The sequence below is a fragment of the Onychostoma macrolepis genome, chromosome 08 (assembly GCF_012432095.1).
Source record: "Onychostoma macrolepis isolate SWU-2019 chromosome 08, ASM1243209v1, whole genome shotgun sequence".
NCBI classification, from domain to species: Eukaryota; Metazoa; Chordata; class Actinopteri; order Cypriniformes; family Cyprinidae; genus Onychostoma; species Onychostoma macrolepis.
In genome coordinates this window covers 16,736,019-16,749,130 of record NC_081162.1, presented here as the reverse complement: position 1 = coordinate 16,749,130, position 13,112 = coordinate 16,736,019, and the positions used below count along the sequence as shown (strand labels likewise).

The window sequence follows — 13,112 nt, the reverse complement described above, 5'->3', positions numbered from 1 at the left end:
TTGTTAACATATTTGTAAGTGTTCAAAACTGTTTGAAAATTTTGTAGAAAATGGCCTTAAGAGTTTTGACCAGTTTGGTGATGAGAGCCACTTGTTTAGCTCAACTAATTTTGCATGATTTTGACTATAATGTACATGCCAGAAATACACTATAGTGGAGAACTTAAATTTCTCAGTATACAAATGTATGTGACCAGAGGACTTTATCCAGCATCATTTGCCATTTTTGTCTTGGTGTTAGATAAAAATGTAGAAATCCACAGTTATACTCATATGGTACCTGTTGATTGATATCAATAGTCCTAATTATACAATGTGTAATGTGCATTAGTTCTTGAGTGGTTATTTCAATGCATTGCTGAGACTGTATAAAACATAACATTTTAGACAAATAAAACAATTTTGTATGCTTAATATAATCTGTCATTAACCTGATTTCATACTTGGATGCACACAACACACACATTCATACTGTACACACACCAAAATAGAGAAACACACAGCCCACTCAGAAATATATGTAAAAACAACTTTCCAACAGCAAGAACATGTTTTATAGAATGAGAGCAATAAATTATCACATCATTTCTCTGAATTAATTCTGCATTGAAACCTCATACATATATACAAATAAAACTTCATACAATTAATTTTTAAATATAGGAACTGCTCTTACACACACATACTGATACAATTTTACAATTACAATTCGTTCCAAGCCCCCCACCCCCCACCCCAGGTCCTTAAAATGTAAACAATGGTTCATGATCCCATTCCCAGCCAGATATTGATTCCCCCGTCCAGTGCAGAGTAAATATGGCATATTTATATCAACTAATATATACATTCAGATTTATACAGCATCATTCAGCTAAGTGCAGACATGCAACACGGGGCACGGTGGCGCAAGACATTAGTGTGTCCAGAAACCAGAACACGCATCTCAAAAACTACTGGAATTTTTTTTTTTAACATCATACATCTCTGCTTTATTTGCGTTTGAGCTCAGCATGCCCCAGCACTCAGGACTTTTAATACAAGCACAAGAGCAAAGCGTTAGAATTAGAGAGAAGCAAAACCGCCCATAGGAAAAAAATGTGAAATGTAGCGAATGGCCCTCTAAATTCAGATCACGCCACAGATTTTGAACAGGGACATGGAGTTCCTGTTTGTCTACAAAGGCCTTAAGGTTTCCGGTTATGGGTAATGCTAGCACATTTGAAGTACTGGAATCCATTACCGGAAGTTTCACTCAACATAATTTATATACGCAAAGAAAATAATGAAAAATAAATCAATAAAAAATAAATGGCTGGGTCTAGCAGCAGAGATTAATAATCTTATTTAAGATGCCTTCATCCTTGTAGGACTTTTAAGAAATGTTAACATTTTATAAGTATAAAAATAACTCCTCAACACTAACACATCACTAATGTAATACTGTGAATGATTCTGCTTAATGGAGAGAGAACGGCCCATTTTGGTTGTCGAGGGCGAAGTAAGGAAAGAGAAAGGGACTGTTTGGAGGGAAGCAGATGGTATTGGAGCTTTGGATTCTAGGCACTGATGATCTTTAACTTGTGTATGTGCAAAACCAGAAACTTTCACCAAAAAGATCTTCACATTTAAAGATGCTTTTACAGCTTCTCAGAGTGAATGAGTGTGCGTGTGTGTAAATGTAAGTCCCCCTAAACACGCTTTCATATAAAAAAATAAGAGGGCACTGACATTGGACATGCAACTCAGCGTAAATTCACAATATTAAAAGAGCGTGTTGCTCAAGTGTGTATGGCTTCTGGCAACGACGAGTTTTACACAGATCATATAGCTTTTATGTGGATAATATAGTTTTACAAACTTGCTGCAAAACATTTACCTGAAATTAGCAGTCCAATTAGTTTGCTAAACATTAATTGTACACCCAAAAAAAACAAAAAAACTAGCCTGTTGGTCTGTCTAAAAAAAAAAAGCTCTTAGAAAACACTCAGCACAGCACTCTGCTAAAACATATCCATGTATTATATTAGTAGTAGCTTTTACACCAAAAATAGCAAGAATTATATCAGTAGTATTTGACATCATAATAGTAATAAAGTCACCCATTAAAATTACCCATATCCAGATGTTCTTTTTAAAATTCAGTTACTTCTAAATATTTAAGATATCTGTAACACATTTTGACCATCGAAGCTGTACAAAACCAAGCCCATAAGTACAGATTTCACTTCAAAATTTCAATGACACTCTATCCAAACACCCTGCTCCTCCAACAGGTCATCCAGAGAAAATATCCCACTGGTCTCAAACCTCCAATGACAAACCTTTACAGTAGGCACTAAGGTTATGTGATGAATTGCCAGATATAAATGTTTCATTGGTCAGGCGAGATTAAGTAGACAAGATGAAAATAATAGTGAAACGGTGACACTAAAAAAGGGAAAGAGAGATGCTGAGGTAACAGGTGGCAGGAAATAAATAGAGGAGGTGCTGATCTATGTCCTGATTATTGGTTGCTATTAGTCATGACTCTTTTGTGTACGTTGCATTTAGGTTTGTATGCTTAATTGTCTTATATAATAGCAACAAAACAAAAGAACAAAATATCAACCAAACAATTTAAAATCTCTTTCTACACATTCTGTTTGGCGCAAATGACATCATAACTTCACTGAGACCTTCAAAAAAGTTAAGTGTTTTTTACTGTTATGGCTGACTTATTGCAAACCGGATGCCCAGCCTCTTCAAGACAAAAAAACAAAACAAAAAATAAAATATTAAACATTCTTCAAATAGTTTCAAAATAATGTTTTTTTTTCCTGTGTAGTGATGTAAGTTTTCTCAGCAGTTCCCATCCTGTCCTTTCACTCACAAGGCAAAATAAAAGTCTCTTTTAAGATGATTAAAAGAGTGTTTGGCATCCCCCTAAGTGCATGCTGGCCCTTCTTATGCGCCGAAGAATACATTTGACAATTTTGAGGAATGTATCAAGCAAACATTTTCTGACTGACCCTGAAATGATTGTCATCTGAGAGGCATGAAAACCAAAAAGACTACGAATGAAAAAGTTTTGCACATTTTGCACTCATCTGTCCAGTTTCGTCTCCATGTTGAGTGTTTAAAGAGTTCACCACTGTCGTCATCTGACTTCTGTATGGTCAAACTTGGTCTCTTAAACTCCAGATCATGAGTCCAACTTAAATTGGCACCCCCTTTCTCCCTGTAACCTATTCATTTGGCAGCGATGCATGTCAATTTCAATTCAAACTCTTAAAATACACTTCATCTGCTTCACCATTGTCTCCATTAGACTTCTTAGATCTTCAGTCGGAGATTTGATGCTGTTACACAGCCTTTGTTTTGAATGGCGCCCAACAGCAAGAGGCCGTTCAGGCTAGCAACGAGCATTTAGCCGGCCAGGATTCCCGCTCTACACGTGAGGGAAGCGGATATGGAAGTAACAGAGTCTCAGTATGGTGTGCTTCCTCTTGCCTGGGCTCCGGCTCCTCCGCGTTGGGACCATGTGCCCTCTGCTGTGGCTCACCCTCACACCACCGTGCTGATGCGGTTGATAGGTTTGGATTTGGAGCTGCCGACCGTGCTGCTGTTGCTGGCTCCGCCTCCTCCTCCGCCCCCTGGGCCGCCCGACTGCGCCCCCATGGGTCCTGGGAGCTGCGGGGCCAACGGGGAGAGCGGGGTAAGAGGGGTGAGGGGGGTATGTGGGGATGAAGGTGGAGGTAACGGGGAATGTGGTGGAGGAGGTGGGATGGAGGAGAGGGGTGGATACTGCGGGATGTAGTGGGCGGTGCCCTGGGGTATGTGGCGGGCGGTGATAGCGGATGGTGCCTGAGGGGGCGGAGAGAAAACGAAGTGAGTTTGATGGGCGGAATGATCCAGTAAGGGGTGTGGGCTGTGGGCGTGGATGAGATGGCTGTGGGTATGAGAGTGAACGTGGGAGTGGGCGTGAGGGTGGGGCTGAGAGTGAGAAAGGGTGAGAGGAATCTTGCCGGTAGGACCGGGCACCCGTACGTGGCGTATGGGATTGGGATGCATGTGGTAGAAGGTGAAAGGGGCGATGGGGAAATTGGGCGAATGCGGGGACAGAGGCGGAGGGGTGCAGGACATATTGACGTAGCGGCCTTGCTGCATAGCATGATGGGATAGTTGCTGCTGGAGCTGGGCATGTGAAGGAACGGGCGGCCCGCGCCGTGGGAGGGACCCTCGATGTAGGGTATGATGGATAGCGGGTGGATGGCCAGGGGCGACGGCCTGCATATGGTACCGATGATGGTGGTGGTAAGGGGGCGGAGGCTGGCCAAAGTTGTTGTGGCAGTACTGAGCGTGCAGTGCTTGGATCTTGGACGGCCCACCAGGATCTAACTGGCTGAGGGCGGAGGGAGATGGAGGTGGCGGCCCTCCTGTAGTAGGAGGCGGCACGGGGGCCGGGTAATGTGGCCCGGGGGGAGTAAGGGGAGCAGGGGGTTTGGCGCGCTTGCTCCCAAACAGGGAGCCCAGGAAGGAACCGGAATTGCTCCCTCCAGAACTGCTCCCCGGCCCCCCACCTCGATCGCTGATGCCAGGGACCCCGCCCATATTGCCTACGGCGTTGTGATGTTGCCCCGGCCCACCCCCCACCCCTACTCCGGGGCTCAGGATGGGGCGGTGAGGCCGGTAGTCTTCCAGCCCATAGCAGCCGGGAACAGCGCCCCCCATGGGCAAGCGTTGATGCGGCTGAGGGCTGTTAATGATGGATCCCTGCAGTGTGCACAAACACACAAAGCCAGACAGTCATTACACTGGAAATCTGAGTAGATGGGCAGTGTCAGAACTGATGAGTTACAAGTGACAGGCATTCCCCAGTTACTTTTATTCAAATAAATAATGCACGTTACTTTTTAGGAACACACTGATATTAAAATTCATTATAAGAAATAATTATTTTTATGTTATAACCAATAAATGCTCTCTATTAAAATTCTATATTTTTTTCTAAAAAAAAAAAGACTAAAACAAGTGAATTTAGCCATCATGTACAAAGTTCAATGTAAAAGTGTAACAATGTAACAAAATATTGTGATGACTGAATTCACTAGCAGAATTTAAAATTAATATATTTTATTTCTAATGTGTAATTTTAATTGCTTTACTATATTATATAAATTAAATAACTTCCATTTATCTGTTAAGTTATAACATAAAAATAATTATCAGCTTATTGATAGCAGCCAGAATTTATGTAATGGCACATCTCTAAAAAAAATTCTGTGTTATCTTGATACTTAAAAGTACACGCACACAAGGTGTGTAACATCACTGTACTCACATCTCCTGCACAGTGACAGCCCAAAAAGCCTTTCAGCATTAGACACAAACAGCCTCAAGCAACTTACCAAAGTTAGAAATGTCAGTGTCACTTTCACAAGCCACAAAATCAGTCAGATAACAAAGTAAAGCTTCCTCATTATAGAGCCTCACTCATTTTACATGTATTTAAACATGCATCTAAACCTCTAAAACAGAAGCAGCCTTCAGATACTGATTGGGGCCATTCATTTACCAGAGCAATGCATTAGTTATTAGCACCAGGCAAAACCTATTAAACATGCTGCATGCAAAGCAAACACCAATTAAGTTTTTTACACAATAAGGATTAAAACATGCTGAACTTCATCACAACAATCAAAAATTCATGCAAAGCTGTTTTTGCTAAACACAGAGGTCTCATGCATTTAGGAAAGCTGAAACACAAGATCATTCAATTTCATTATGATTACAAGCTGTTAGCAGATCAGCCTGACTTACTTCTATTGTACTATCCAAAGAGCCAACGCTGTTTCTACGGCCTCGCTTTCCTGTACCCAACCAAGCACAGCAATGTCAGGGTCAAAGGCCATGGAGAAAACATATTATAACATCTCAGTACTGGGTGTTTGGCCCTGGATTATCCATTTACAATGAATAAATGTCTACAAATCGTGTACATAAATGTATACTGACTAGAGTTCGACCGATTGATCGATTTCGTTGATCAGCACCGATAGTTGATTGCTGAAACTATCGACAATCTGCAAAAATCCATGCTGATAGTTTTACTGGGTTGCATCCATTGCTGGAGCAGCTGAGAGGGGTCTGCTGTCATTAGACAGTGCGAGAGCGGCCTCTAGTGGCAGAATCACTGACACCATGTGCTGTTTGTTTTGACACGCCAGGCTGCGCGCTGCACAGAGCCTGAAAACTTCAGACGCGGATTTAAATGCAGCCGACAGAAACTCCTGCCTTGCCACAGATCGCCATTCACATAGTTTCCCATTAAATTACATTATATTTGTCCCAAATCATTGTTAATTTACATAATGACCTCACCCTAGGCTGTAAAATTGTGTATTGTGCATTTTTCAGCAAAACGTATCTCTTTCTTGTGGCTCTAATAAAGTATTCTTCGTTTAGAGAGATATAATATAGATTGCACTTTCTCTTTCCATTAGCACTGTTTTTTTTGTTTTAAACACTTCAAACTCATCAACGCCACTTTGTTCAAAGTAAACTTTCGCCCATTTGGTGATTAAATCAACTGTTTTAGACTGCTGCTTGAACTGAACGTGATGTGTGATACCTGTGAGCTGTTCTAGACACAGTGCTGTGCTTTTGTTGTGCTGTGTGACTAACATATTTTGTTATAGTGATTAGATAATCATCAACTGTTCTAAATTAAAAGCAAATAAAGTGTGAAAGTATACATACAATATCCATATGCATGTAATTTCAATGCTATGGCCTTTGTGTAGATATTTAAAGATGGCCATCTTTAAGCATGACTGTTTAAATTAAATGGTAACACTTTAGAATAAGAGTCCATTCTACTGACAAAACTTCACATGACTGAACTCGACATTGGCTCTGTTCAAAAAGCATTTAAAACAGTAGTTTTTCACATGACCACATTACATTTATATTCAATTCTTCGAGTTATCCTCTATAAAATGGCTATTTTTTATTTATATACAATTTTGTGCAAAAATACGTTAACACTTGGCAGACCCATCAAACACTCATTGTATTGTGGGATGTAGTCTGCTCTGTTATCCACTGCACATCTTAACAAATGTAGCATCTGTACATTATATGCATACCAAAATTTTGCATACTGTGACAGTTTACACACTAAACACAGCAAAAAATTATCCAGAGACTTTTTCAAGAAGCCTTATGCTAGGATGTGCCATTAGAGGGCAGTGTCTGTCAAACTGTACTTCTTTACAGAAGTTCAAACAGAAGGCCTTTCATGATAAAACTATGGTGGATTTATAAATATTTCCCCCCAATGGCTGTCAATAGTTTATAAAAAAATAATACACAGTAATTTATTTGTATTGAATCCAATCAATTAATGTCTATATTTGAGTGAAATTGAAAAGACATTACAGGAAAAGCAACGAACAGAAAAAAAGTGGTTTAAGAAATCAAATTGTTTGTTTTACAACATAGGTCTACAGAAATCCATGAAGCATCCATAATTAAAATGTAGTAATTCTTATTGCATTGTTATGCAATAATTCCATTTAATGAACACATAAAACTGACAGCTGTAGTTTAAATAAAAGAGAGTTTGTTTTGTGAATGTGTGTTGTACCTGTCTCGGAGAGGTCTCTCAGTGAGGAGCTAAGTGCTGTTCGTTTAAGCCCCTCCCCTGCTGTGTACGTGTCATCCAGACTGGGCCTACCCAGAGTGCCGTTCACAGCTTCAGTCTTCATTCCGCCAACCCCGCCCCCTTCTCCACTCAGGAGCCCTGGACGCATCACACCTTTCTGTTTCTCTAACTCAGCTATGGAGAAGAAAGACCAGGGGTTAATGCTGGCAAAAGCTGACTATTACCATAATGAATAATAACCCTAAATAATAATTTAACAGATACACAGCAAATTTTCAGAAATGCCAGCTTGCAAACAGGAAAAAAACCTCTTGCTTTTGATCTGTCATGTGTGAAACAACAGGTAACATTAAACGATTTCTTACACTCTACACGGTATTTCTCCATATCTTGAACCTCAGCGATGCTCTCACGCAGGTCGCTGGTGAAGCGCGTTCGGTCCTGCTGGCTCGGCGCATTGAACACAATCAGGACCTTACGCTCGCTGCCGGGCATCGCTGATGTCAGTCTGATACCGTGAGGATAGTCTGAGAGAGAGGGACAGAGATAGAGGGTAAATGCAGTCAATTAGAGAGAGACCCAGATAAAGAGGGATGTGCTGTGCTACATGTAATTAGTTATAGATCTCTCGTTCTGACAAAATCCACACAAGTACTGTACTTCAGCATGTCAATGGGGTAGGGAAGATATATTTAATTCAAATAATATGGTCTTAATCATGTGGAATTTTACATCAAACTAATGTATCTTCTTTTAAAGATGAGTAGATATTTTGTTAATGGAAAACAAATACTGATTAAGATAAATAGAAGACAGACGTTCACAATTAACGGCACAGCCACAATATATGGAAGAGGATTTTCAGATAGACATCTTTTTCTCCTTCATATACTGCTAAGAAACCAAAACACCACCTTCATGAAAGCAAGGAGAGGGTAATGAGAAAGCATGGCGATGAAATGGAGTGATGGAGTGGATGAGAGCAGAGTGTGTAAACGAGCTGGAATGGAGTGATAGTATAAATAAAGTAGGAGGGACAGATGGTCAGACAGATGGAGGGATGAATATACTTACAGGAGTTCTGGAACATATGAACCTGCATCTCCACCAGGGGAAAAGACTGTCTGAAACTGTAAGTCACAGACGTCTTCTTCTTCTGAAAGATCTTCGTTACCTGAAGGCGGGAACATACGGGATGTTAGGCTGTGTAGTTATCATCATTATACATATACACAAAATTTCTCAGATACATATGACTGAATGTTTTTTTTTTCATTGTGTCTAATAGCTGGTGTCTAATTACTCTAGACCAAGACTAGCAATTTTGAACAAACTAAAATATAAGATAGTCTTGATTTGTTTAATAATATGTACAAATAGGTATTTAAGCTTTGACACCCCTGCAGTGAGGACCAAAAATTGCTTGATTGTGACTAATAAATTAATTCTAGAGATATTTTATGTATATACTGTATATGAAACTACATGAATATATATTTATAAATCCTGAAGATAAAGTTGTAATTCTAAATCTTAAAATTAAAATCTAAAAATACAGTTATTAAATCTGAAATTGTACAATGTAACTCCGAATTAGGGCTGGACAATAATTCAATATCAATATGTATCGCGATATAATTTTTTTCAATAACGGTGATATGATTTTTAAACACATTTCCGATTTACAGTACCAGTGTTTCCCATACAATGATTTATTTGTGGCGTTTGACTTCGTTGAATAAACATGAGCACTGCACGTTCCAAAAAGCGGGTGATTTATATGAATGTATCTCTGAAGGGAACATACTGTCTTCAGAATAGTTTTGATGGCATTTTCATTTTTTCTGAAAAAGTAGCGTTCATAAGCAGAGCTGCTTAGATTACAGCCGTTACCGGGGAAACCGCTAGTTCTACCGCTCTCAAAGCGCCTCCTACTGCTTTCTTGTTTGTATGAAGGCTAAATACAAATAAAAGGTGAACATTAATTTATTTGTGCTGTTTTTCGCCCCCTAAAATATTATATAGTTTTATAGGAGGAGTTCATAGACTTGGCAAATTCATTTTTCATAAGTTTGTTGGTACAGACATCTGTTGTGGGCATTCTTGGCAGTTTTTATGAGGCTTTTTTTAATAGTGTTCATATCGATATCGGAATTATATCGTATCGACCGAAATTAAGAAATATATTGTGATGTCAATTTTGCCCATATCGTCCAGCCCTACTCCGAATACAGTTATATTATATAGGCTAAATGTTCTTGATTTCTAAAAATGGAAACAGTAGGCCTATTCATCTAGTATACATTTGCCAATGCAATATAATTATATAATTACAGTAAGTGCGCATGACTCTAAATCAAAGGGAGTACTTTTTCTCTACTATGACTTCTGACAGTAATTAGGCCAATATGCACTAAGTGAAGACTCACCACTAGGAGGTCATTAAAGAGGAAGACCTCGCGCTGGTGAACTCCACTCCGCTGGGGTCGATTGGGGTCAGGGACTTCATACAGCTGACAACAGCACACTAGTCTGCGATGTGGCAGAGAAAGCACCTGCACATACACACACACAGCATATCAAAATACAGCTTGGTTTGTCTCACACTAAGCCACACAAATACACAAACTAGAGACCAAATGGCCTTTTTACTACAAACTGAACAGCAATATGGGGTTTCAACCAAAAGTATGACATGCATGAGTGAAACATGGTTTGACTCACAGGTTTCTTGCCCACAATGACCCTCTCCACGGCCTGCACTTGAGACACATGGTCATCGTTTGTCCTGAGTTCCCATTTCTGAATGCGCTGGTAGATGCCCACTAACAAATCCCTGGGAATATCCTGTCCATTATCCACTCCTGCCAATGAAAAAGAGGGGGAGAACGAACAAGAAAAAAGGTGAAAACTGCTCTATTGTCTTTAATTGGAAGCCAAATATTACTCTGAAGATATTTTGGATTGGATCACCTCTAAGGTTCTTGATAAAATCCTCCAGCTTCATTTTCCTCTCAGCTTTGACGTTGGGGCTGTACATGTCTGTGTTGAGAAGGATGATGGCAAATGCCAGGATGAAGATCGTGTCTGGGTTCTGAAATTGGCGGACGAGTGCAGGGTTGCACACGCAGTATCTCTGACTGTAAGAAAGAAAGAAGTTGATCCTCATGTGGAACTACGAAATTCAGAGAAAATAGCACAGGTTGAGATGAGAGAAAAGGCTACCTGAAGGCCTCTACTAGTCTCTCCACCTTCTGGGCTTCCCCCTGAACCTTAATCTGAGCTTGAAACTTCCTCAGGGCGTCATCCAGATCCATGCCCGAGAAATCCATCTCATCCAACACACAGCTGAGAAAGAAAAACAGAAAGAAAGATCACTAAATTCATCTGCCAACATGTTTGTGTTGATTTTTTAGCCAGTGTCTGGGTTCTGTTTTTTTTTTTTGCCTCCAGGCTGGTGTTAACAGCATATGGATGCTTTGCTACAGTCTGGGGTTGGAAGACAGAAAAACATCATTACTAACTCCAACACATCCTTGTTGAACTGTTTCTGTCGGTTTCCCAGAAACTCCCCGATCATCTGTCTACTTAGGCCTTTCCTCTCCAAGATGAAACGTGCAATGCCCACAGGTGTGTCTGAGACAAAACCCCTCTCTATCAAATACTGGATCCCCTTCTCTGGTTTCCTGGAAGACAGGGAGAGTGAGGATAAAACAGATAGGATGTGATTCATTCCAGTAAAACTGTAAAAAACTGAAATAAAGAAAAACTAGACATAGCAACAACAGCCTGAGGGTAGGAAAATGAATAGACACTTCAGCAGAAATTAAATCTGACTCTTTGTATCCAACTGGATTTAGGTTCACATCTGTCTTTGGCTTGACTGCATTGTCTTTTATTGATCTCTGCCATTTGATCTTAAAATCCATTTGACTGCTTACAGTTCCATTTCCTCATCAGAATTATATTTCTAAAGCACCCTGCTAAAAAGTTCCCAAGGTGCTAAATGATTTATAACACATCAATCTTGCATCATAAAATGTTACAGTTACTTTTCATTATCAATTCTCCATGATTTATAATAGGAGTACTGTGTTAAAATAAAACTGTATTACCATAAATCGTCTGTGATCTTTAACACAGGTATTAATCACCCTGGGCACAATAGAAATCAATAGAATAGAAACAATAGAAATCACCCTGGGCCTGTCATCTCCTCAATATTAAGATGTAAAAATGAAATATGACAGGTGTGATAAACCATATGGAGGAGATATCTGTAGATAGATTAGTTAATAAATAGACCCATACACCTTTCTAACATCAAAATTTTAGGGTAATGTTTATATGAACTTATAAGAGACATATTCAGTGTCAGTCATCCTTATATGCAAAGTATGCAAATTGCGTAGGGCTTCTAAACCACCATGGGCCCTCCTTGTTCCCAAAGATGATTTAATGTCTAGGGCTGTGTGATTAATAGAATTTTAGATTCGTTTTTGATTTTAGCTGCCACGCTTCCTGCATAAAATCATGTAATGTGACTGTCCTAATATAAAGTTTCCTGCTGGATGTACTTGATGAAAAAAAAAAAACATTAAAAGCATACTGAGCTGCAAAAGAGACATTGTTCCCCAGGCGGCTTTCTGTGCATGTGATCCGAGAACAGAGCAAAACACTACTTTGGGTTTCGGGTATACACTTAAATGGACAAATACACACAAAAATATGTCTGTCTACTCGAGTTTTCACTTAAACGCAGTCAGTTATGTCTTAAGTGAACATAAACAGCTGGGAAAGTAATCGAATGCTTGATCTGTGCATTCGTTCTTAAAGTGAGAGCAGCCTAATAAACCTGCTGTCTCTGTCATTTAATGTTAGTCAAACAACAAAAGAAACTGGTCTGAAAGAACTGTTTAAGGGGTTGATGATCATTTTGGAATTTTTATGAATGCACTGACAGGGGCCCCCTAAAAAAGGTTTTGCTTTAGGCCCCCAAAAAGTGTGAAACCGGTACTGGACATATTGTTTATCATTTCTTTTTTCACTATTTTAAATAAACTTTATGTATATATATATATATTAGGGATCTCAATGTTAATGCGTTAACGCATGCAATTAATCTAAAAATTTTAACGCGTTAATATTTTTTAACACAAATGAATCATTTGATAAGGTTTGACCCCAACTTCTTCCGTCATCACAGTGTGGAAGGTCATCTATCATTGTGTGATGAGGGTACAGCGAACCAGTGTTGCCAGGGTAGCGGCACAAGTGGGCTATTTTGAAAAAACAGTTGCGGGAAAAATTACAGAGCCGTGGGTTGCGGTTTTTTGGGCTACTTTTATAATGTACCACAGCCTCCCAAGGTGTATATAGACAAATAAAAATTCAAATAGATCCTTTTACTAATGTGTATTATACTTGGAATGTATACCTGGCAACTTAAGAACGGAGAGGCGGTTGT

General features: G+C 39.6%; 1 protein-coding gene across 13 annotated transcripts in view; it reads right to left on the bottom strand.

Moving 5' to 3' along the window:
* LOC131545256 (IQ motif and SEC7 domain-containing protein 2) overlaps positions 1-13,112 on the bottom strand; it is a 108,780-nt gene that overhangs the window by 25,382 nt on the left and 70,286 nt on the right. For 9 of the 13 annotated variants that reach the window (XR_009272379.1, XR_009272378.1, XR_009272381.1 and 6 more), the window contains exons 7-14: positions 11,170-11,331; positions 10,871-10,993; positions 10,619-10,785; positions 10,370-10,509; positions 10,075-10,200; positions 8,720-8,819; positions 8,011-8,172; positions 7,628-7,819 (exon numbers count right to left, since the gene is read on the bottom strand). Coding sequence is in view for 6 of the 13 variants with exons in the window: in XM_058783909.1 (XP_058639892.1) it covers positions 7,628-7,819; positions 8,011-8,172; positions 8,720-8,819; positions 10,075-10,200; positions 10,370-10,509; positions 10,619-10,785; positions 10,871-10,993; positions 11,170-11,331 (1,172 nt within the window). In the remaining 7 variants the exon portion in view is untranslated. Of the gene's footprint in view, positions 1-748; positions 4,753-5,799; positions 5,850-7,627; positions 7,820-8,010; positions 8,173-8,719; positions 8,820-10,074; positions 10,201-10,369; positions 10,510-10,618; positions 10,786-10,870; positions 10,994-11,169; positions 11,332-13,112 lie in introns of those variants that run through there. The other 4 variants (XM_058783905.1, XM_058783906.1, XM_058783907.1 and 1 more) reach the window with 3 other exon arrangements.